This window comes from Neovison vison, chromosome 8 (genome assembly GCF_020171115.1).
Source record: "Neovison vison isolate M4711 chromosome 8, ASM_NN_V1, whole genome shotgun sequence".
Classification (NCBI taxonomy): domain Eukaryota; kingdom Metazoa; phylum Chordata; class Mammalia; order Carnivora; family Mustelidae; genus Neogale; species Neogale vison.
Window position 1 is genome coordinate 57,401,954 of NC_058098.1, and position 26,395 is coordinate 57,428,348.

General features: G+C 40.7%; 1 protein-coding gene across 1 annotated transcript in view; it reads right to left on the reverse strand.

Annotated features, from left to right (window-relative positions):
• Window positions 1–26,395, reverse strand: part of AFF3 (AF4/FMR2 family member 3) — a 536,398-nt gene that overhangs the window by 104,235 nt on the left and 405,768 nt on the right. The window contains exon 10 of the mRNA XM_044263667.1: window positions 9,488–9,539. Coding sequence (XP_044119602.1) covers window positions 9,488–9,539 — 52 coding nt within the window. The remainder of the gene's footprint in view (window positions 1–9,487; window positions 9,540–26,395) is intronic.

The window sequence follows — 26,395 nt, forward strand, 5'->3', positions numbered from 1 at the left end:
ACTAAACCTACATAAATCTCAATCGGATCCTCAGAAGAGGTCTGAGGAAACATTTTAGGAAATAGGGTTGTGGGCCTTTGTACATCTTGCTCAGTGACATTTAACTCGGCTGATAATTTCAATTTTGGAAATTATTATTCATTAACATGAAACAAAGGCCATTACATTTTTGGTCATCTACCTATGCTCATGTTTTGCACAAATGCATATGAAGAGTGGCATGATTTAATAAAATTGGCTATACTAAGAGAATTTTGCATTTGCTTTTGGTGACACTAAAATTTTATTGATGTATTATGATTACTTAACTAAGTTTTAGGACTCTTATCCAAATAAAAATGTCCTGCTACACATCTGAGTTTCTGCTAACTGAGACAGAAGTTGCAAATAGGTGCTTATTTCATACACATGACAAAGGCCTGACAGGCAGTCGTTTTCAATTTGAGTTTATATATTAAAAAGAAACCAATTCATTAATATGATTAAATTGGATATTTAGTTTAGGGATAACATTAATGCAAGACTAAACATAAAAACAAATATAAACTACTCTTTCTTTTTTCTATTTTGCTATAAGTTTAATATATGTAATATATGCTTCTTTTTGTACATTGAGGGCAGCATTTTTTCTGCCATTTAAAATTTACCTTAAATGTCTGAAGTTAAATTACCATAATGAATATCGCTAATGTGTCTTATTTGATGTTTGGCACTTAGTAGGCATTCAAGATGACTCTCAGAATGACTCTTATGTAAAAATATTTTAGCTCTTGTTTGACTACAAATAACATCTACAATACAGTTCATTTCTAATGTAGGAGAAATTTGATTTTGGAGCTTTGCCCCTCAAACCTGGTCTTGATTACTGTTTCAACTCCTGTTTATATAATTCTACACAAGTTTGGCAGGATTCAAGAGCACATACCAGGGTGTTGGCTTTTATGAATCTCCTGGGATATGAATGTCAAGCTGACTGGATGAACTCTGGCCACAAATCCCAGACAAGCACAATGACTCTATTTATTCAGACTTGGCTGCCTGAATGCAGATTGACTCTGTGGGTAATAAATTTTCACAGGCCAAGAACTCCGGCATCAACCAAGCTGATCCTGAGAAGAAAAATGCACCCAGGGAAGTGGAGCAGGGCTGCACAAACCTCCTATGTTTTTATTCCACGTCTGCATATCATTTAGCTAATTCATTTGGTCACTGATACACATGCACTGCCAATGGCTTCAGAGGTTCTTTTTGAAAGCTCTGCTTTCTGTTATGCAATTGTCATATTAAAAAGTAACAAGGGAAAAAATGAACAGCACCTCTTACGACGACTGGTAATCTGCTTTCAATATTATACCCCACACTGATGTGTGTTACCCAGTGGCCTCTATGGTAAAAAGCAGAGAATTGAGTGGGAATATTTCTGTGCCTCCCCATTAGAAACCAAAGGCGACAAAAAGCAATGAGAACTGCAATTCAGTGCTCGGAGCAATAGCACCTATAATCTTGACATCTCGATGCAATAAGGCTTTAGATTCATTTTGAGAAGGCTGGGATTCTCTTTGAGAGACACAATTAGTACTCCATGCATTAATAATAAAAAAAGAACTGGCTCTTTAACTTGGAGATTTATGTTAACTACCTAGATATCTATTAAATTAATCATGTGCTCTCCAAATATTGATTGGGGATTAAAAGGTAGCTTTTGTTCATTGTAAGATGTAAATTACGTGAGTAGGAAAATTTCCCTCTACAGATTATATCCAATGATCTGTGCCTGTAAAATTAAAATTGTCAGTTTGAGTGGATAAACCATGCTCATTTAAAGAGGAAAAATGCAGTTATATAATTAAAATGAAAAGACTGCCTGATATGTGTGGATAATGTAATTACTGGAAGCTGCAGGCACATATGTAGCCATTCAATTTGGATCCCTGCTTCTTTACTCTCCCTGAGCTTATATATTTGTCATCTCTGAAACACTGTCTGCAGTTGACATTCTCTCCACTGTTCCTTGTTGAAAGTCTTAATCATCTGTTCTTCTCCTCAAGCCTTAGCTATAATAATTTCATCTAGATATTCGCTGTGTCTGACTTCCCAAGCTTTCCCTAACTTGAGAGGCAGAGCTCCTCTTTTTACCAAACTGGGAAACATGAAATATAATTAATCTCTCAAGTCCATTAAAAAAATTCCTTTAGTACTTGAGACTTCAGGAGTAATTTTGTCTTAAATCTTCTAATTTCTTTGCAATCTTACATAATAACATTGGCCTTTGGAATGTTAGAGCCAACAGTTACAGAAAAGGGAACCTAAATAAATTACCACCCTATTAGTATCTTTTATTTACCTAAACAAGAAAATGGATTCTCATATTATTTATCTTAGTCCCTCTTTGAACCTCATCAAGAATGAAAATTGTAAGAGCGAGCATAGGAATATGCTTCCATTTTAATTATAACCCGAATTTGTCTAGGTGAACTTTGTCACAATCTCAGCTCCAGATGTCAAATTCTGCTTGCCTTGAAAGGGAAGGGTATAGAGAAACCCATTCTTTTAGTTTCAGAGGCTTCTGTTTGAGATAAATTCTGAACACTTGTAAATTCAGCATGGCGTGGTGGTAAGCATATTTAAGAAGTGGCTATAGACATTTCCATGGAGATGGGATAGACCTTTCCTCCTAAATAGGTGGATTATTTGTACATTAGTCTACAGCTACCTTAAGATTTTAGGTCTTACATTTTTGTCTGCTCTGTCAACACCTTTGAACTTTGGACAGTACTAATTTGAGAAAACATAGCGTTCAGTAAAAGAATAAAGGCAGAGCAAAAGTCATCTTTGATACTGGAAAACAAGAAGCAGGAAATATGGTCAATTCAACCCAACATTGTACATGTATTCATGTATCCATTCAGCAAGTATTTTGCACTACTGCTATGCCAGACATAGTCCCTGCCCTCAGGAAACTTTAAATTTCATTGGTAGAGACAGATATTTTAAGAAGTAAACATGGCACATAACTAAAATTATGATGAGACTTAAGAAGAAAGGTTAAGATGATTGGGAGAAGGACTAACTGGGAGGTCCAATGTAGATAATGGGGAGGCCCCCTGAGAAAGTGAAAGTTATGTTACACTTCAGGATGAGAAGGTGTTGGTCAGACTAAAATAAATAAATAAATAAATAAGTAAGTAAAAAATAAAATAGGAAGGAGAGGCCTCTGGAGGCCCTGAGGCAGCTGAGTGTGGCTTGTTATAGGAGATGAAAGAAGGCCCATCTGGCTAACGTGTCATGAATGAGCTCAATGTGAAGTGAAGAGAAAGAAGTAGGTGAAGCTGGACTTAGTCTAGGGTAGTGTTAGTCATGCTATGGGCTCTGGATTTTATCTCAAGTGAAACAGAAAGCTTATTTAAGGTTTTAGACCAAGGAATGAGTTGATCTGATTTATATTTTTAAAAGATCACTGTGGGGAGGTTGCATTATAGAGAGAAAGAATAGAAATATGCTAGTGTCTACTACATTGGTTTAGACTCGCCAGGATGGAAAGAGAAGGGAAGGCTAGTATTTAATTTTGGAGGCTGAATTTATAGGCCTTAGAGATAAAATTAACATTTAAGTGAGTAACAGGGAGTTGTCAAGGATGAGCCTGGTGTTTCTAGGCTTGAACAACTGGGTGTCTGGCAGGGCTACTTTTAGAAATGGAAACAATCACAAGAAGAATATATTTGTGTGTAGGTGGATAAGGGGTGTCAAAGACCAGAAGTTTAGTTCGACACAAATTGAATTTGAAATGCTTGTGACACATCCAAGTGGAAAAGTCAAGTAGGTCTGCAGTTCAGAAGAGAGTTCTGAGCTGAGGATATCACTTTAGAAATTGTAAGCATATGAAGAATGAAGGTCATGGGAATGGATGAGATCACCTAAAGAGAGAGAGAGGGAGAAAGAGGAAAGGAGGGAGAGAGAGAAAGGAAGTGGAGAACAGCAATCATGAATAAATGCTGAGAGACTACAATATTTAAACTTGGGCAGAGGAGAAGCAGCCAGCAAAGCAGTCTAAGAAGAAACAGTCAGAAGGGCAGGAAGCAAACCAGGAGTTTAGTGTTAGGCACCTCAAGAAAAGTGGGGTGATCAATAGTTTAATGTGGTAAGTCTTCTGGTAAGACAAGAGACTGAGAAGAGCCCAGTATGTTTGGCTCTGTGGAGGTTACTTGTGACTCAATTCATAGTTCTGATGGGGCAATGGGGCAGAAAGGAGTCAAAAAAACAAGGCCTCAAGTAACTGAGAGGAAATGGGACAGACTTGATAAAAAGAAAGCAGTGGTCTCATGTAATAGGAGTAAAGGAGGGGATGAGTGAATGTAAAGATACTGTGTGGATCTGGTTATGGGAAGATGAGGCTTTCCTATTGGATGCCAGTCAGCCAGGGTATGCACTAGGATGAATAAGATTCAGGTTGCTTACTCAAAAAGAAAGGTAGAAAACAAAATCCTCCATTATCCACATATTATCAGTTCTGTGATGGAGAATACTCAGGGAGAAAACCTGTAAAATGCTATCACTAATGGACTGTTAATAAGTTAAATATATATATAATGTAACTCCTAGAACAGCCATTTGAAAAACTATACAAAGAGATATACTAAAAACATGATAGATAAATAAAAAAAGAATTCTGCAGAATGTTTAAGAAACCTATAGGAAGTCAGGGAAAAGAAAACAAAAAATGAAAACAGAAAGAAAGGGAAAGTGACAGAAAAGAAAAAATAAAGTGACAGACTTAAGCACTAATATATCAGTAATTACATTAAATGCAAATGTTCTAAATACATCAATTAAAGACAGAGATTGGTGAAATAGATTAAAAAAAAATACGACAACCATATAGTACCTGTAAAAAACTCACTTCAAATACAACAGTATAGGTGGGTTGAATGTAAAAGAATGGAAAAAGTTACATTATGTAAATATCAGTCAAAAGAATGCAGCAGTGGCTTTATCAGTATCAGATAAAGTAGACCTCAGATCAAAGAAAATTACCAGAGATAGAGTGGAACATTATAGAATGATAAAAAGTCACTCTAGCAAGAAGACACAGCAATCCTAAATGTTATGTACCAAATAACAGAACTGTAAAATATATGAAGCAAAACCAGACAGAATGAAAAGGAGCAACAGACAAATCCACAATTATAGCTGGAGACCTCAACATTCCTCTCCCAACAATTGATAAACTAGAGAGAAAGTCAGAAAGGATCTAGAAGAGCTCAATAATAACATCAACCAAAAGGATTTGACTGACATTTATAGAACACTCCACCCAACTACAGAAGAATCCTCATTCTTTCAAGTCCCCATAAGACATATCCCAACATAGACCAGATCTTGGACCATAAGAAATACTTAGTAAATTTCCAAGAACTGAAATCATACAGAATGCATTCTTTGATCACAATGGAACCAAACTAGAAATCAGTAAGTAAGATTACAGGAAATCTCCAAACATTTGGAAATGAAACAACCCACTTCTAAATAATCCGTATACCAAAGGGGAAGTCTCACTCAACTGAAGGACAATGAAAATAAAATATATCAAAATCTGTGGGATGCAGCTACAGTGTGCTAAAAGGGAAATGTATAACACTAAATGCTTATACTCATAAAAGAGAATGAGTCTCAACTCAGTAATCTAAGGTCTCTCAAGAATCCAGAATAAGAAGACCCAAATGAACCCAAAGCAACAGAAGGAGGGAAATAATAAAGTTAAGAAATCAATAAAATCAAAACAGAAAAATTGATAGAGAATATCAATGAAACAAATTGTTTTTTTGAAAAGATCAATGAAATTGAAAAACCTCTGGCAAGATGATGAAGACAAATATAAAATCAGTTTCAAGATGAAATGGGATACCACCATAGAACCCAGACATTGAAGGAACAATAAAAGAATAGAACTTTCTACACATAAATATGAAAACTTAAATGACACGATAAATGAATTACTTAAAGAGCACATGTTGCCATAACCTACCCAATGTGAAATAACCTGAAGAGCCTTTTAACTATTCAGAAAATAGAATTTGTGTTAAAAGTCTCCAGACCCATGTGGTTTCACTGGAGAAATCTGACAGGTGTTTAAAGAAAAAGTAACATTAACTTTATATAATGTCTTCAAGAAAAAACAAGTGCAGGAAACACTAATGCCCTTCTTTTAAAACCAAAGACAGTACAAAAAAAGGAACTTTATGAACAATATTGCTCACCACCATAAAAAGACAAATGTGGTGAGGATGTGAGCAATTCTAATTCTCTTACACTCCTGATGAGAGTGACAGTTGGTGAAACTGCTTTGAATAAAGGTTTGAGATGAGCTACTCAGTTGGAACACGCATATACTCTCCTGGCCCTGATTTCTACTCTTGGGCATAGACCTATTAGAAATGTTCCCACATGCTCACCAGAAAACCTGTTCAAGAATATCAATGGCAGTACTATTCCAATAGTCCTAAATGCCTTTGTGCCCATCAGGAGTAGAATGGGTTAAGTAAATTAAGGTATATACACATGAAGAAATATGACGGAGCAATGAAAATGAACATCGTTTGATTACATGCAACATGGATGAGTTTCACAAACATAATACTGAGTGAAAAAAGCCAAGGAAAAAGAGCACACGCTGTGTGATTCCATTGATATAAAGTTCAAAAACAAGCAAAATTACTCTATGGTGTTAGAAAAATAGGAGTGGTTATTCTTCTGGAGAGTAGTGACTGGATGGGGATGTGGGAGACCCAGAGGCTGGCTGTATCTATATCTTGAGCTGAGTGCTGATTACATGGGTGTGTGTGTGGTTTATGAATATTCATCACATTGTATTCTTCAGTTATATGTACTTTTATCTGTGTATGGTATATTCAGTTCTCAGTTGACTAAAAGCAAAAAATCAAAAGCCTACTGGATCCAGTAACATGAAGATAACAGGTGAGCCCAGGTTCCAAGGAAGTGGCAGGCTTTGGGATCTAACATTAATTCCCATTTTACAAATGGTGACTCTGGAGTAGAGAACATCTTGGGGACTGGGCCAGGGCTGCAAAGCTACTGGGTCACCAGCAAAGCAGGGATTTGAACCCAGGAGGGCTGCTGAACCTGGGCTCACTGACTAAACTAGCCTGTCTCTTCATTCTTGAGAGTGCAAAGTCAATGAGGATAAAGGAAGCATTAGATAGAGTGTTCAAATGCTGTTAGTCTGAGGCGACTGGAGGAAAGGCAAACAGGCATGGCAACTTGAAACTCTTGTGGGTATCTTTTTGTCACAGCAAGTGACCTATATTCACAGGACAGCCAGATGTCATGTAGAAGGCAAAGGAATTTAGTATGCTCTGTTTATTGAGGCAGGGAAATGTACAATACATTTTTGAAAGATTTTGGGTTAAGGGATAAACTCTGATGATATCTAGCAAAATCATTTACGTGAAACATTTAATTATCTCTCAATGCCAGAGAAATGCAGTGTGTGTGTGCATGTGTGTCTGCGTGCATTTGTGTGTGTATGTGTGTGCACGTGCTCTACTCTTCAGGGGAACAATCATATTTTGGTCTTGGAGGGAAAAAAAATACCATATCATTAGTCTTTTTTAAAAGCACAGAAATTATGATTTTGTGATTAGGCCAGGCTATAATTATAGGCCAAAGCAGGATAACTTAATATAATTAGTGTTAGAGCAATCACTTAAACTACCACATACAAACCACTGTCTGGATTCTTAATTATACTACTGTATAAAAATTATTCATTCTATCAGCTGCTCTCATTGCAAATGGTGGAAAGGTGTACGCACATAGGGACAAAATGTAAGAAAAAAGAATTTAACCTGTATATTCGCAATATAACATTCATTATCCATGGTCACAGATTAAAAAGCAGTAGCTAATAAAGCTAAATGATTCAACTTAAAGTTCTTACTGCCTTAGAAAGTGTGTCTAGTTCATCCTTGATGCCTAATTTTTTTTTAATTGAGTTTTCAGTGGAAATATTTCCTGGAAATAATTCTGGAAAATTCTTTCCAAATTAAGAAAGCTTGCTGAATGCAGTACTCTATGAATCTCCTTTCTAATCTAAAGGATACACAGCCTACACATCTGATATGACTTAATCCACAATATATGTATCTGAAACTGTCACTGGGAAATCCACAAAGACGTGATTGGCTGATAGTTACATAGATGAGGAACGAAAATTAGGAGTGAAGTCATCATCCGCTCTGCCAAAATTGCTGTGTTATGGATATCTGACGGTCCTAGTGTGCACACCTAGAAACAAAGTCATCAGTCTCTACAAAACCTGAAGCATGAGCAGCTTTCCTTGCTCAGTTAACCTTTCTTCACTTGTTGCTACTCTAGCTGCAGAGCGAGCTCTCTTTCACACCCAGGCCCTTCTTTGGGGCCTCACCTTCTTCCCCAAGGTGAACAAACACCTCTGTGACCTCACAGCCACATTCTGCTTAGATGCTCTCCCTGGAAATATTCCTTTGACTTATTTCACCTCTGCACACTTTGTACACTATGTGCATTTGCATGGCTAGACAGCTGAATTGCCTGTGTAGCATTCCATGACTCCTTTGTATAAAATTCACGATTCCAGGACCAACCACATACTGTCTCCTATTGCATGTAAAAATAACTTCTGGAAAAACCTCTCTGGATTGTCTTTATACCTACCACATTTGTCCAAACTTGACAAAATACCACATAGATAATAAGAAAAAGGAAACAGAAGTAGAGGAAAATCTATCTTTTGTGTTTTCAAACTTGCTTTAAAACACAAACATTTCCTGCAATGCAGAAGCTGAAAGTGATGAATGTTATGTGGATATTTTTGTACCTTAACTGACTGATCAGAATAGTATTTATAAACCTCTGACTGATGTCTCAAGCTTGTAAATCAACACCACGGGAGAACACTTTAAGCACATTTATCATCTAAGACAAACAGCCTATTCAGAGCATGATTATTTTTTATTCATCATTTAAGTTTCACCTCTACGTTTGCTTCTTCTCAATGTTAATAATATCTGTATAAGACTTCTCAATATTTAATGTTACAGCTTGCCCGTTGCATGCCGATAAGGTTAGGTCACATGCTTGATCTCTAAAAGACCAGTGAGCTTTGCCAAGAAGAAAAAAAAAAAAAAGAAAAGAAAACAAAAAAGGGTCTATTTCATATTGAAGTTTGATGCTAGTCGGCTTCCTTGTCAGCTCTCATTGTTGGTTTCAATGACACAAAAATCACAGCATCACAGTTTTAAGGGAAAGTAAGCCCAAGATATTTTAGTGAACCGCTCCCATAGCATGGAAGATTATATTTACCAGAGAGCACCCAGCATCCTAGAGCACCACAATTTCAAGTGTGTATGATTCAGTCAGCTCCCAGGACAGCCCACTGGGGCAGCAGCGCAGTGTCACATTCGAAGGACAGCAACATAAAACTAAATCTTACCTGCTCATTATCCTCTTCATCACTACTTAGCTTAAGGTCATCTTCTAGCATTCTGAAAAAAGGAACAAAGAAGTACAGATACTTAACAAATTCAAAATAATTCAGCACCAAAATATCTTTTTTTAGCACCAAAATACATTTATTAATGTTGCAATAGTAAGTATATTTCCTGATTAATTAAAAACAACAACAACAACAACAACAACTCTTTCCTTTTAAGCCTTTTCTTCTGATGTCCTTAGGAAATAACAAACTGCCCTGTAAAGCCAATTAACCCCTCACAACAGTCCTTCATAGGATCAGATGGGTTGCTTCGAGAATATGAGGTTGTAAACCAACAGAATCAAATAGGTGCTTTTGCCTGCGAAGTTTGAATTCCAGTTGCTTGTTCAATGTTTGGTGCAGGACAGGTGGTGCGCTATGTCTCCATGATTATTTGTGGTAAACAATGAGAGAGCAGGTAGAACTCTGCCAACAGCAATAACACAATAAACTGGAGCTGCTTAGGTCTCCATCAGTCAAAGATGCGGAGAAGACATATGCCCGAAGACTGCTGGATGAGGAAGACCAAATGGGAGAGAACTTTCCTAAAAGACTCTGTGAAGGCAACACTCAAGTGCCCTCTGGCTCTATCAGATGTGCCATGGGGGAGGTGGTGGGGAAGAAAACTTTTGGGTCCACAGAGTCCAATGTAAAAACACGCAAATGGAAAATCAAGCCCTCTTATTTCTGAAGATGATACAATTGTATTCTTAGCAGCACTGCTGAATTGTTTACAGGGTAATAGTTTTCAGATTAATTCATTTCAAAAGAAATCTCACTCAGAAGGACACTCTACAATGCAAATGAATGCAGGCAGAGTGCTCTGCAGGGGGTGGGGGAAGAGTCCATTGCTGACATATCCCAGTGCTCCAGGAATCAGTGTGAAGGCTACAGAGCCCATGTGCTTCAAAGACCTCACTATCCTCCTTGAAGTCACCTTCCAAAGACTGTCCCCTAAATTGTGTCTCATTTCTTTAAAAGCCAATTACAGGCCCATCATCAGCATATTCCTCTGAATATTTTTATAAGTAGTTTCACTGACTTTTGTGGTGAACTTGGGGTAAAGATTTGCCAGGGAAGCACATGGACCCAGTTTTGCCCCAAATGGCCATTTGTTTGGAGAAAATCACTTAATGCCCTCACCCCTGGCCCTGTTGCCTGAGCTGTAAAATGACAGGTTATGCTGGGCTATCTCTATGGTCCAGTCCTGCTTTAGATTCCAGGAGTTTAGGGAATAAAGTCGCCTCCTCTTTCGTAAAGCAGAAAAACTCTTGTATTTGTCGTAGAGAGCACAGCTGAGATATTGTAAGCAATTTCTGATGTATCATTTAAACCATAACTATTAGGACACCAGATTTGTTTCCTCACAGGCGATGGCTATTCTACCAGTATGGAGGAGTATCACTCTTAGTATTTCAACCACAGGCAAACCAAGAAAACATCAGTGAAGACTGCAGAGCTATATCCCCAACTGCCCTTTGTCTCTGTTGGGTGTTACCCTCCATTCCCTTTGACCTCACAAACTCCTGCCCTTAGCTTCAAGGAAAAGAGACATGGTGGTGATTTATTACAGCATTGTTTGGGAAGAACCTTCGAGGAAGGGGACTATGTTTTCTTTGTCCTGAGTCCCCAGTGACTAGCACAGTGACGGCACAGAATACAATACCAGTTTGTTGGCTGGGCTGGGGTGCTTTCCCAAAGCCCATTTTCCTACCAAAAGGCACAAATGCCTTTCTGATGAAAAAGCCCAGAGAAGCAGGCCCATTTCTTGCCTCCACCCCTCACTCTCTTTAGGGGTAAACTGCCAGCTGCAATTTGGTTTCATCTCAAGGACTGCCCTGCTAGCACTGGGTGTTCCAAGTGTGGGTGGTCCTGTCAGTGGGTGGGAAGAAGGAGGGGTAAGGACACACACAATCAACGTTAACAACCCCTTTGTTGTTGGATAGAGGTCATGTCAAGGGTGACTGAGAAGTTTCATCTTTATATGGCCAATAGCATGCATAGACTTGAAATGAAGGCCACTGTCAACCAGAGCAAGAAACCCCAACATGCCCCAAAGCAAGGGATCTCAGGTTGGCTGCAAACCAGCCATGTGACTCAGTCACCACACAAGGCTGGCAACACTGAAAGGAACCACAACAGTAAGAACAGTATGTGAGGTTCTCTTCTAAGGTAGAGAATACAGCTTATTTCTGTTTATTTTAAGCATGTGCTAAGTATGTAAACACATCACTGGGTGTTCACTTGAATTTCATACTGTCTCTCACATCCCCGATCCTGGGTAGGTCACACCTCTGGGCCTCAGCTTTGTCATTTCTATATTTGTCATCGTCTCCAGAAGAAAAGCAGAGATCCACACTGCTTCATGAATTTTTTTTTTTCCAATTTATTTATTTTCAGAAAAACAGTATTCATTATTTTTTCACCACACCCAGTGCTCCATGCAAGCTGTGCCCTCTATAATACCCACCACCTGGTACCCCAACCTCCCACCCCCCCGCCACTTCAAACCCCTCAGACTGTTTTTCAGAGTCCATAGTCTCTCATGGTTCATCTCCCCTTCCAATTTTTTATATTAAAAAATGACTTTATTATATTTCTGGCTGAGATCTAAAAACAAAAGATCAAATGTAAAAATACCTCACATTCAAGAGAGACTTCCCAAGAAGTTAGAATCCAATTAAACTTCCAAATCTTGAATGGGAGGAAATGGTACTGAAACACTAAGTCCGACAGTTCCTACACATCCCACAGCAGTCCTGGGACACTGCTATCACCAACACTCCTAGCCACACACCCGGAGAAGTCAGTCACCACCACTCTGTGCCCAGTCAGCAGCAGTCATGCACCAAGGGAACAGATGCTCAAGGCCATTCAGGAACACTGTCCAGCCCCTGTACTTTATTCTGACGGTCACGGCGCAACCTCCGTGACTCAACATTCACTGTGTTCTTTAGGCCTGGCCCAACACACTTAAGGAGGAGGAGCCAAAGTGGATATTTGAGGTTAGAGCTGAACAACAAAGCATGGTTGGAGAAGAAAAATGCTGTAATCCCACAAGATCCTAAAAAACATCAGTGTGTGGAGAGTGGCAGGTAGACAGGAAGCTGGGATTAGCTCCATGTAAACACACCGTGGCAACTGTGCCCCCAACTCCAATCTTATACATTTGAGAACATTTTATCATCTATTTCTGAAAGGAATAGACTGGCATGGGTATATTAAACAAGAACAAAAGACAAAGGTTTAAACCAGAAGTAAAAGAAAATCCAAATTAAGTGTTGGTGACGTCAAGGGGCAGAGGCGGGCATCTCCAACTCCATTTTTGAAAAAAGTAGGGCAAAGTCTCCCATGCTCTGAAGGGCTGGAGGCAGAGTTGGGATGGATCATCTGTACATCAGCGTAGGGCCTGTGCTGGCTCCAGGGGGTACCCTGCCACACCCCTACACCCCTACATCTGAGCACCAACGGACCTTCCTTCAGCCAGTGATGCCCACCCAACCAGAGCTGCTCCCTTTCATGTTTCCTGAGCCCTTCCCCTTCTCAGCCCCTCAGAGCCCTCCCAGGCGCCCAGACTGTTGATTAGTAGCAGTACTGAGTGCTGAATGGATGTTCCACTTTCTACATGTTACGTTGTTCAATCCCATGCAATTCCTCCAGCTGGGCACTGCGGCGGCAGCAGGCAGGCCGTGGTGCTCGGAGCTCAGACTCTGCAGTCAGACTGCCCAGGATGAACCCTAGCTCTACCACTCAACTAGCTGAGTGACCCCATACCTGCCTCGATGGGTCTTCCAGAGAAATCATTATGCAATCATTACAAAGTGCTTAGCACAAAACCTGGAACAGAGCAAGCATTCAGTAAAGGTTCATTTTTATTAATATTCCTTCTTTTTAATCTCAGGAGGTAATTTAGCCTTAGGGCATTTAAGGAATTTGCATGGGGAAACAATTTGGGAGAAAAGATGTTCCTTTAATAACGCCTTAAATCTAAGCCTTTTGCTCTACTTTCTGGACATTCTGAAAAGAAAAGAAGAGATTTTCCAGAGGTTGTGAATGGGGTAATGTATTTTAGGTTTTAACTGCCACTGGGTTGATTGATCTGAGGTGGCTTACTGCTACAGTGGACACAACCCATGCCTGTCAGCCTCGGAGCACAAGATCTGCCCTGAAGGCCAGTGGCCAGCCAGATGGCCCCGAGTCCCCTAGCAGGACCCACGGAATGATGACAAAGGGGATGCAAAACAAAACAGACAATAAAACAGAACTTTCTGAAGTAAGACCAGAGAGCAGAGATGCAGCCAGAGGTGCCAAGGAACCTGGGACTCTGCCTAGAACACCTGACGTGCTGTCACTACTGTCAGAAGCACTCCAAGGTCGTGCCCGATGGTGACTTACCACGGAGTCTGAGCCAGGTAAACCAAGCACTGAGGCGTGAGAGGCCGCAGGCAGGATTTTTAAACATGCAATTCGGTAATTAAGATTCTACCTATTTTTCACGCGGAAACTGCGTCAGACAACAGTTTCTGAAAATGATCGTCCCAGGCTTGTTATCACACGCCGCGGGGAGCACCTGGTGCAAAGGTCCCGAGGTTTTGAGCCGCGGGCTGAAGGTCCCATGCTCTCACACAGGGAGGGGGACAGGCGTGGATGGCTTCCAAGGGAGGGCGCGACGCAGTAGCTTCCGAGCTCTGACGAGGGAAGCAAGCACAGACAGCTCCCTTTGAGGTTTGCCGAGTATTACCTCAGGCAGTGAAGGGTGAACAGCAGGACTACCCCGCTAACCAGCGGGAAGTCCAGCATCACGCAGACTTCACGCACTGTTGTAGTCACGTGGTGGTGGGGCGTGTGCGTGGCCCTGTAGTCACGTGGTAAGAGGGGCGGGGCGGGCGCACGGTCCAAGGGCGGGTTCCCTCACGTACTACATTCAGATCAGCACTGCCACTTGAGCATTTGAAAAAATGCCCCCAAACTGTGAAGCTCTGGCACATGGAACTCTCACAGAACTCAGCTGCCTCATCTGTTGGTCTCTGCGGTAGCGCTCAGGAAGGGGAGAAATAGGACCCTCACGACACAGTAAGAGCTGATGATGGTAACTTGCCCACGTGCGGTATTTTAAAAACTGGGCCATAGACACATTTCCGTTGTTGCCAATCCTTACGTTTCCGAGGTACAACACTTCTCAGGGAGCATAAAGAGTACCCTCTCCTTAGCAGATGGCCAACTGCTTCTCATGCTCCTGTATTGCTTCACAGGTATCGCGAACCGGCACATTAACTACCTTCAAATGTAATGGCAGTCATTTCACAGAGCAGTGGTTTTTAATTAATAGGATTTCCCTGGAATTACTTGCCATTTGGGGCCCTTAAGAGATCTGAATCCTTTAGCCCTTTAAAGTTCATTTCATTTTGCTTGATCTTAATGGCTTTTTAAAAAATCTGACTTCTAATTGGGCTGTTTGATTTTCAGATTTGCTTCTATAGCTGGTTCTACTACTGTCTCCAACTATTTGAGATTTAAGGCCAAAGACAAATGTTTATGACTCCCCATTAAACATATTCATATATGCAAATATCTACTCTAGCAATTAGCTGTGCAGGATAGCCTACTCATTTCGCAAGTGCATCCCTCTGCTGGTACTCCCCAAGCCATCATCTCTACTGCTAGGAACATGAGAAGGAAGTTATAAAACACCTTTCATTCTGTCTGAAGTCCACTGCTCTGTGAGGGTCAGTGCTACCATCTGTCTGGGCTTATTTTCACAAACAGGTAGCTACTCTTCTCTCTGCATTTGTTCAGAAGAGTTTAGCTCATGCCATTCCAGTCAACTGGGAGGCAGGAAGGCTAGGGCAGGATCACAGTGGGGTGCTGGTGATTTAGTGCATCCAATGCACAAATGAAGTAACAGTCTGGAAGCAAATAGAGAAATCAGGAGTAAGAATAAGGGGCTGGTCTAGATGACCTAGGAGTTTCAACTCTGATATTTTCCTATCAGGGTGTCATATCTACATCTTTTTTTTTTTAAACAATGGTGGTTCATAGGGAGATGGTGTTAGCTCACACATATCTCCTTCCTGGACTTCCTCTTCCAGGGACTATTCCAATTGTTCATGAAATCGGCAAATAATCTGATTCTGCCACGTTCATCCTGTGGCAGAGGACGAAAGTGCACTGTAGCTCTTCTGTTTATTACCTTACTTTTTCTTAGGAACAGTAAGTTCCCATGGTCCTTTTCTCCCACTTACAAGCTGAGTGCACCTGCCACCTTCTATACAGGCCTGTCTTCCCTGGGGCCAGCATCTCATTTCCAACCATTTAAGACTCTCACAAAAAACCAACCTCATTTAGAAGAACTGTTAAACCCTGGTGAGATACAAGATGAATCTGTGTCTTCAAAATCTCAATCAAGCAACTGCCTTTCCCAATAGGACTCAAATCTAATACATTAATATTGAATAAGTAGCAATCAAAGGAAACTGGAAACCAACACTAATTAAAAAAAAAACAAAAAACATAGTCAGTGGTACTAGAGTGTGGGGTGGGATGAGTTCTGGAGACCAGGGGGCTCAGGAAAAGCTGCAAGGAGGAGGGAGTACCTGAAGGGCTTCAAGTCCTACAGGAGGCAGATGAAGTCAGGGATGTCTATCCTGCCCCACAGAGGAAGGGTGACAGACAAGCACAGAGTGGGAATGGAGGTTGTTTATTTCCCTTATTCTCATGGTATGATAATACATAACACATAGTTCAGAATTCCCCAAATAGTATTAAGATATACAATGAAATGTCTCCCTCCTGACCTTCCTACCCTCATACTTCGTGCTCTCATCCCCCAAAGTCACCCCCTGGCTGTAGCTTCTTATATATTACCTCAGAGTTTCTTTATGTGTTAACAAACAAATATGAATGCAGCGCATTAGATCCCTCAGGGTAAGTACATGACATTAAAGAACAACTATGTGGTGGACAAATATGTTAACTGGAACCCTAATTATCTGGCTGTGGCAGGCAACTTCTAAGATGCTCCCAGTGACCCTGCCTCCTGATATGCCCCTGGAACTCCCCTCTCCTGGCTGCACCTAGTGACTGGCTTCTAGTAAACAGAGGAGGGCAAAAGTGATAGGATGTTACTTGCAAGTTTAGGTGACCCCTGCTTGCTGGCATGCATACTCTTTTACTCTTCTTGAGAGCCTGCTTGGACGGAAAAAGGCTGCCATGTTGTGAGCTGCCGTGTGGAGAAATTCCCATGACAGGGAACTGGGGTGGGGGGTAAAGGGGGGCCCTCTGGCCAACAGCCAAGGAGGAATTAAGGTCCTCAGCCCAGCCACCCAGGATGAACTGAATTTTGCCAACAACCACATGAGTGAGCCTACAAGAGGGTCTCTCCCCAGGTAAGGCGTGAGATGACTACAACCCATCCACACCTTGTGGTATGAGATTCTTATGAGAGATTCTTAGCCAGAGGACCCAGGTGAGCCATGCTCAGATTCCTGACTGACAGAAACTGTGGAGTGATAAATGCTGTTTGAAGCCACTAAGTTTTGGGGTAATTCGTTAGGCATCAATAAGTAATTCATATGCTGGCAGATGATATTAGATATTTAGTGTGTCCCTTTTCAAGATCGCTCTCAGCTGCTTGAGCTAAAAGCATTAGTAGCCATTATTCAAGCCATCCAACAGAAGTATAAGGTGGGCTTAAAAGGTAATAAAAAAGTTCTAAAAGTCATGTTAAAAAGGGTAAAAAGAAATAAGTAAAACCAACTTCAATAGTAAGTTTTATTTACGCCAACATGTATCAACATGATAATATACATATTTCAAATGCTCACTAACCCATGTGACCAGTGGCTCCTATACTGGGCAATGTAGGCTCATACTATTTTAGAAAGTGAGGGGTGTTCAAATCTCCAGGAGGTGTTAAGTTTTTTCCATCCCCACTCAGCCCTCAGTCCCTGTTTGTTTCTTTCATATGTCAATCTTCTCTAATGCTTCCTGCCTAACGGTACGCTAAACAAGTCTGTGACAGCAAAGATCCTAGTAACTTAGCATGTGCAGGAGGTGAGGGAGGAGACAGGGAAGGCTTTGGTCAGAATCATTGCAAACTCATACCCCCACTAATGATCCTTCATGGAGACTGGGATCCCAAAGGCCCATTTTGTTCCATGTTCCAAATGTTTCAATGACCCATTTTGCTTCTAATTCTGATGATGCTAATTACATGTGGCATGACATTCCACAATGTACATGGAAGACTCTGGCTTCATGGAAAAGGTGGAAGGCAGGAAGCTGCACAGAGCTGCAGGTGGCCTATGAGAGGGGTATGCTTAGGGCAACATGTTTAGGAGCCATGGCCTAGGAAAACAAAACAATGGGTTGCCTTGCAAATACACAGGTCAGATGCTGACTGGGCAAGAGAACTCTGAACACTTGTTGCTCTGACTCACTTCTTACCCACTTCTCATGCATAAAGAGACTCTCTTGCATACTAAAGACATATCTCACAAAAGTTATTTAAAATATTCTCTTTTTTTTTGAGTTGTGTATTTTTATAAGTGTGCTGGTTGTTTTTTTTCACTTGGAATTGCAGCTCTATCTAGGGATGTTGAGTGGCCCAGAGGGAACTCTCTGTCTAGGAGAAATGGAAAGCTGGGCCTGTTTTCCTTGAACATCTCATGGATGGAAAGCACCCAGATGGATATAAGTGCCACATACAGTTCATGTGACAGTGAAAATATGAAAATGCTCCAGCTTTTCCTTTTAGGGCAATGCAGTCCACAGTTATAAAGGAGGATTCTCTGAATCCATTAGACTTTAAAATTGCTTCCCCCAGAAAGCATTACAGGAGAAGAGGGCTGTAGGTACTCTCTATCATTTCTCTCAAAAAACAACCGAGGCTTTAGAAATAGCACTTTAATAGGGAATGATTTCTCCTCAAAGAAAATTAAAAATTCCTATCCTTGTTTGTTACAAGGACTTCTAGAAAATTAGTTTCTGAACTTGATGTTCTTGGTATTAGAGGATTCAGTTTCTGAGTAAATTCAAGTACACCGCATGAAAGAATAAGATCCTTTTCCAAGCAGATACCAGAAGAGAGGTCAGAGGACCCTGACTGGGAACATAAAGTTTTCTCGGCTTCACAGATCCGATGATGGGCATTTATTTACTTATTCTATTTGAAGAGGAATGTATACTTAACCAGAGGGGAAATGAGGTATGTGCATATATGGCTCATGTTTGGATATTAATTGGTTGTCAATTAATTAGTAAGTTGGTTGCCTATTCCGTTTGCTAACTAATGGTTTACATTTGACAGTAAGAGTGCACTGAACCTAGAAGGGTCATATGTCTGCTAGGTTAAGATTTGTTTGTCGGTTCATGATACCAGTTTTGCATCTTTGTGGCTATTGTTATTAATAAGTTAATTGCCAGGAGAGTCCCTCATTGGGAGATGTATTTGAACTGCTAAATTGTTAGAATGAGAAAAGAACCACTAGCAAATACATACACTTTAAGCTATACCAGCCTTATCTGTTGCCTGCGAATGGCATAATGCAGGGGTCTCTAAACTTCACTGCACATCAGAATCACTTGGGATTTTTGAAAAATACTGATGCCTGGCTCCCACCCCACCCCTCATATTCTGATGTAACAGGGATATGATCTGGGGATCCAGGTTTTTTAAAAGCTCCCCAGGTGATTTTGATTTACAGCAGAGTTTGGGAGGTACTATTTAACACAGAACTGGACAAAGAATCAGAAGAGCTGCATGCCTTCAACAGTTCTGGACCTAAACTCTGAAGTTTTAGTTTACCCATTAATAAAATGGGATGACAGGAGTGCCTGGGTGGCTCAGTCAGTTAAGTGTCTGTCTTCTGCTCAGGTCATGACCCCAGAGTCTTGGGATGAAGCCCTGCACTGGGATCCCTGCTCAGCGGGGAATCTGCTTCTCCCTCTCCCGCTGTCCCTCACTGCCCGCCACTCGTGGTGGCTCGCTTTCTCTCAAATAAATAAATAAAACCTTAAAAAAAATAAAATGGTTTGATAGTTGATTCAAATGAGCCAATAAAGGTAAAAGCACACTGGAAACTGCAAAGCCTTATAGGGGCTTCCCAGCAATGGGGTTAGCATTATCTTAGGTCCTTTAAAAAATAGAGTCATTTTACACAGTGAAGGAAACCATCAACAAAATGACAAGGCAACCTACTGAATAGGAGAAAACATGTGCAAAGGATAGATCTGATAAGGAGTTACTATTCAAAATATATAAAGAAATTTTACAACTCAGCACCCAAATACCAATAATCCAATTTAAAAACTGCCCAATTAAAAAATGGGCAGAAGACCTGAATAGACATTTTTCAAAGAAGACACACAAAGGGCCAACAGACCGATGAAAAGATGCTCAACATTACTAATCATCAGGGAAACGCAAATCAAAACCAAAATGAGATATCACTTTACACTTGTCAGAATGGCTAGAATCTAAAACACAAGAAATAATAAGTGTTGGCAAGGATGTAGATAAAAAGAACCCTCACATACTACTGAGGGAACGCAAACTGGTGCAGCCACTTTGGAAAACAGTATGGAGGCTCCTCAAAAAATTAAAAATAGAATTAGCATATGATCTAGTAACTTCACTACTTGCTATTTGCCCTAAGAAAATGAAAAGACTAATTCAAAAAGATATATCACCCCTATGTTTATTGTGGCATTATTCACAATAACCAAGACATGGAAGCAACCTAAGTATCCAACAGATGAGTGGATAAAGAAGATGTGGTGTATATCTACAGTGGAATATTACTCAGCCATAAAAAGAATACCTTGCCATTTGTTACTTCATGGATGAATCTAAAGAGTATAATGCAAATGAAGTAAGATGGACAGAAAAATATCACATGATTTCACACATATGTTAAATTTAAGAAGCAAAACAAATGAAGAAAAAAGAGACAAAAAATAGACTTATACACAAAGAATAAACTGGTGGTGGCTTGAGGTAGGTTTGTGAAGAAGATGAATGAAATAGATAAAGGAGAAAGAAAAAAAAAATACTGGCTCATGGGCCTCATCCCCAACAATCTGATTTAATTGGTCTTGGTTTGGGCAGGGGCATCAGTATTTTGACAGGCAACCCAGAGGACTTTACTGTTCAGCCAGGGTTAAAAACCACTGCCTCCATTCCAGGTGAATGATCACCTCATTAAAGCCATCGACAATCCACAGGACAGAATTCTTCCCATCTTATCTAATTTTGCACAGAATTAAGGACTGCTTGTCAATTTGTCTGGCTCCAAGTTTCACCTTCCATTTGAGTAAGAATGCTTCCAAGGGAGAGTTGTGTTTCCTAGAATAAGGCACAAACCCATCATTACTAATGAGTTAAGGAAGTATTGTTAGTGTTTGAGAATTCTTCAGTGGTGGTTTTCAGAAACCAAGGACAGTGCTGGGGGCACTTGAGATTGTTTTCTGGCCTATTCTTCAGCCCCTGGGAGGAAATACAGAAGAGTATTGCCTTTTAGTTCTCTGGGGAAGTCCCAGAACTTTCTTCAAGACAAAATAGCAGAGTTGACATCTCAGTTCCCTTTCAAAGCACTACTCTGAACCACAGGGGCTAGAGGCCTAGGAATCGCACTCCCTCCAGCAGGGTTTTTGGCTAGATGTCGCCAGTGCAAGGCACTGAATCAGGTTTGGGAGGTCAAAGAGTTAATGGGAGCCATTAATGCTCCCAGGGCCAGCAAAAGCAGGTGTATAAGCTTCAGCAGATGGCAGATGTACTCTCCACTGGTTGGCTTCTAGGCAATCTTCTCTAACATGTGTAGGTGCTACAGACCTCTGAGATTATTGTTAGTAGTTTTCTGTAATTCCAGCTTTAATTTCCTGGTGGAAATTTTTGTAATTGAAGTTTTCTGTAATTCCACTTTTTTGTAATTCCAGCTGTAATTTCCTGGTGGCTCTGTGCTTGTAGTTTGCCTAGCCCTCCTGATTGGTTATGCCCTATGGTTAGTGCCTTTCTACTTAAAATACATAGGGTGGTTTCTCTTTCCCAGATCAAACTCTGACTTACATATACAGTAACTAAGAGCATGAATGCTGGAATCAGAAAGCCTGATTATTGATGTACATCAAGGCCCTGTCACATACTAGCTGTGTATCCTTGTTCAAAGAACCCAGCATTGCTGTGTCTCGGTTTCCTCATCTTTAAAACAGAAAAATTAGAGTGTTTAGCTCCCAGGAATACTGTGAGAATTATACAGGGAAAATGCATAAAACATTCATACAGTGCCTGATACACAGGGCTCACTCAATAAACATGCAATATTATTGGTATTTTATTACCCATTCTACCTTGTAACAATCAGCATGCTATACTTTAGGATCACTTCACTTCTTCTAAGAGCAAACATAAACTTCTTAATTTATTGACCATCTCCAAAGAGCCAGAGATATTCTAGTTGCTGGTGATATAAAGTTGAAAATGTCTTTGCCTTCAAGTGACTCACTGCTTTTGGGAGGGAAAGGTAGAGAAGTAAACCTAGCAAAGTAACAAAAAGTGGGAGCCCTTGGGGCGCCTGGGTGGCTCAGTGGATTAAAGCTTCTGCCTTCTGCTCAGGTCATGATCTCAGGGTCCTGGGGCTTTCTGTTCAGCAGGGAGCCTGCTTCCCTTCCTCTCTCTCTGCCTGCCTCTCTGCCTACTTGTGATCTCTCTCTGTCAAATGAATAAATAAAAAATCTTTTTAAAAAAAGTGGGAGCCCAAATAACCATCTTCTTTCTTTGTCAGACAGTGCTGGCCCCTTTTATTTTTCCTCGTAGGTTTTATCTCTAGGCTTCGAAACATCTCTGTAGTTCACTTCTGTGTCTACTGTAAGTTCTCTGACATCCTTCTGAATGTACAGAGTCCTGTGAGGGACACAGTTTATTATACAGGCTTTATCAATATTAGCTGGAGTGGGAGAAACACCTGTCCTATGTTGGCATTGTTCATTTAGTTGCTCCCTCCCTGTCCATCTGCCTCTTTGTTCAGGATACCCACAGATCATTTGAGATTTCATCACAAATTTTAACCACCTTGCCCTAGGCTCTGTGGACCTAGATGACCATTCTGGCTTCTGTGACTGTTGGAGGGGACCAAGCCAGAACTGGATACTGTAGAGATTCAGCCAAACCCCTATCTCAAGTTGTCTAGTCCCCTGGGACATACATCCTCAGAGTCTGAATCCCTGTGACTGGCTGCAGTCAGTGCCAGTATAAAGTCCTGTTAGTGGCTTTACACTAAAGCCACTAACCCTCTTTGCCACAAACACAATAAGCTAATCATTTAAATGTAAAGAAGAGAAGAGGATATCCATGTCTCAAATTAGAGAAAAAGCATCCTATTAGCTATTCATTAAATTGGAAGATTGGTATATGATCCTCAAACTAAGGCATTTCCATAAATTCAGCTTAATGCTACCACTTTTGTAGTACTTCACATATTATCTCTGATACTTCCAGAATTTTTCATTATAAAACTAATCCAGGTGGTCTGAATATATAAAACAGATAACCCCAAGTAAAAAAAAAATCTCATATACACCAGGATTAATTCAGTACTTTTTTTTTTTTTAAGTGCATAGGGTTGAAAATTAGGCCAAATATATTCAATGTTCTATACTCATTCTCAGGTATGCACAACTGATTTTTGCAATGGGAAACAATCACCCATTCAACATGCATCTCTATCCACCAATTACATCCCTTCGGGAGTTACTCTGCGTATGGTGATACAGAATGGATCAAACAACTCATGCACATTAAACCCTGCCATGTCTATTGTGAAGGAGGGTTCCATTCACTGGGTTGGAAACAAGGTCACAAGCACCAGTCAAGGTCACTTGTTTTGTAAAAAAGTTTCAGCATTTCCTCATGGTTTTAGATCAGGTATATTTTGGGGTTAAGTCAAGATGAGTAAAACTGCAGAATCAAGTTGTTTGTTGCCTACCCAGCTTTTTACATATTCATCTCTTTGACTTTCAGGTGGCAGAAAGTAACCTCAAGTGCAAAGAAAATAATTCATGTGAAAAATTTTAAGTGGTAGTGCATATTTTTGAAACAGAATGTGACTGCAGAGTAGTGTTTGTTCTACTTACTGCTTAAGAAAATAACCAGTTGGCACCTGGATGGCTCAGTTGTTTAAGCATCTGCCTTTGGCTCAGGTCATGATCAGAGGGTCTTGGGATCGAGCCCCACATTAGGCTCCCTGCTCAGTGGGGAACCTACTTCTCCCTCTCCCTCTTGCTTTGCCCCTCACTCACCACTGTGTTCTCTCTTGCTTGCTCTGCTTTCCTTCTTTCTCTCAAGTAAATAAATAATAATTTTAAAAGGAACTAGCAATAATCATGATAAATACAGTTACTATGCTAGAGGTCATGGTGTAAATCGTGCCTATGTGGGTCTGTTCTTTGACAGAAGACAGTCCAATGCAGACTTCCTGAGTTTCCAATTTTAGATGGGTCAAGAATCCTGGTTGGTAGTTTTTGATTAAAATGGTAGAAAATCAATTGAGCTAAGGACCTACACTAGACAACACTGCAAAGAAAGTGCACTTTGTGTTTTAGCAACCTCTACCATTTTATGTGTACCCTCTCCCTTTCTCATAGCAGCACGTTCTTTTCCTGTCCCAGGATTCCATTTGGGATAAACAGACGTGACATTCAGTTGTCACATCTCCTTAAGGCTCTTTTTCTCAGCTGTGACAATTTCTCAGTCTTGCCTTGTTTTTGATGACCTTGACCATTTTGAGGATTATTGGCCATGAATTTTGTAGAATGCCCCACAGTATGGGTTGTTTGAGATTTTTCTCCTGATGAGATTGGGGTTCTGGATTTGGGGAGGAGGACCCCAGAGATAAAGTGCCATTCTTATTCCACCATATCAAGAGTGCCTGTTATCAACATGACTTATCATTTATGATGCTAAGCTTAATCACTTGGCTGAAATTGTGTTTTTCAGATTTATCCACCATAAAGTCACTCTTTTTCCTCCCTTTCCAGACTGCATACAATAGTCACTAAGTAAAGTGCTTAAGGGGCACCTCCTTGAGGGACAGTAGCCATAGAAATTATTTGGTATTATTCTGTACAAGAAATTCACCTGTTTGTTTTTTCAACCACTTATCTATATCCATATGGACCCTTGCATATTTACTTTCTGTGCTGTGTTATAATCCAACACTAGTCAACTAACTTTCTTTCTTTCTTTCAAGATTTATTTATTTGAGAGAGAGCAAGAGAGAGCATGGAGGGGAGGGCCAGAGGGAGAGAGAGAAAATGTCAAGCAGAGTCCACTCTGAGCATGGAACCCAAAATGGGCTCCATCTCGAGATTCTGAGATTGTGACCTCAGATAAAATCAAGAGTCGGGCACTCAATTGACTGCACCTCTCAGGCACCCTTCAATTATTTCTTAATCATATAAAAAGTACTAGACTGAGTAGTCCTTCTGACACTCTATAGATAGAGCCAAGGGGCAGAGTCACAGTGTTGCCAATGGTAGCTATAGACATAAATCAAAGGCTTGTCATTACCTGTGCAAAGTGATTAAAATCTGGCCAAAGAGACATTTTAAGTCCCAGCAAGGCATTCAGATTCAGATCAGCAAGGACAGAATTCTTTCTAAACGATAGATGTCTGCATATTCCTATGTATACACTAAGGCTATCCAGAGATACTCAGTTGCTAAATGAAACAGACACCTTTGATTCTTTGTCTTGTTTGCTCACATGGATTTATGTGACATTCATGTAACACTCCTTCCTCAAAATGTTCCTTGCCCAGCTTCTCTGGTCCCTAAGGTCCTTTTTATCTTTGACTTCCCATTTCCTTTGATGAATCTATCCCTTTTGCCACTCTTCAGAGGCCGAATGTCACTAGGATCCTGTCCGCAGTGTTTGTCTCTCCTCCGCCATCTCACCTCCTCATCCATTCCTGAGGATGACATCTATAACCTCATCTACAGGCCCAAGTGCGCCTTGGTTTTTCAGCACTATGGCTTCCTGGAGGCCAGAGACCACATTTATCCTACTGGGCAGCTTTAGTGTCTAACAAAATGCCTGCCATCGAATAACCACACAACAAATATTTGAGAAGAAAATCAATGAATCTCCACTTGAATGTGCCTCCAACCTAATTTGCCTAAAACCAGAATCCCTCAACTCCCCACTTAAAATCCAACATGCAATGCTGAATCAGGTGCCCGGGTCTGTGGTACTGCTATCTACCTGGCCATCTGCACGTGGTTGCTGACTTCCTCCCTTTCCTCTTTACAGACAATAAAACTCCTAGAGATGTATGTTCAGTTTCTTCACTTTTCTATTGAACCCATCTTCCTCCATCCCTCACGATACTGCTTTAATTCACACTTCTGGTTCCCCTGTAATAGCTTAGCAACTCCCTCCCTCCAGTTTTTCCTCCAGGTTCTGCCGCCCATCTTGCAGCAGATTATGGGTGGACTCTTCAGAAGTCCCATAATCGAAATTCATAATCCCTGCTGCTTATCAGGGCCTACAAGGCTCTTCATGGCCTGGGCTCAGCTCTTTGCATTTGTTAGCCTGTTCTAGCCCTTGGATGCAATACTGGAACAGTGCAAGCTTTGTATAGTTCCTCTTGTCTGACCTTCGGCCTTGACCTCTCCTCCTGCCTGAAATGCCCTTCTTTCTGTTCCCTGGTTTCATCTTTTACTCATCCTTCAAATGCTTCCCCAAATGGCATATTTTCTTGATGCCCAGTGACCTTAATTAATTACCCTCTTCTGTACACTTGTCTATTAGCATATTTGCCACTCTGGAGTGTAATTATCTGTCTTCAGAGTCTGTCATCTACCTGACTCATT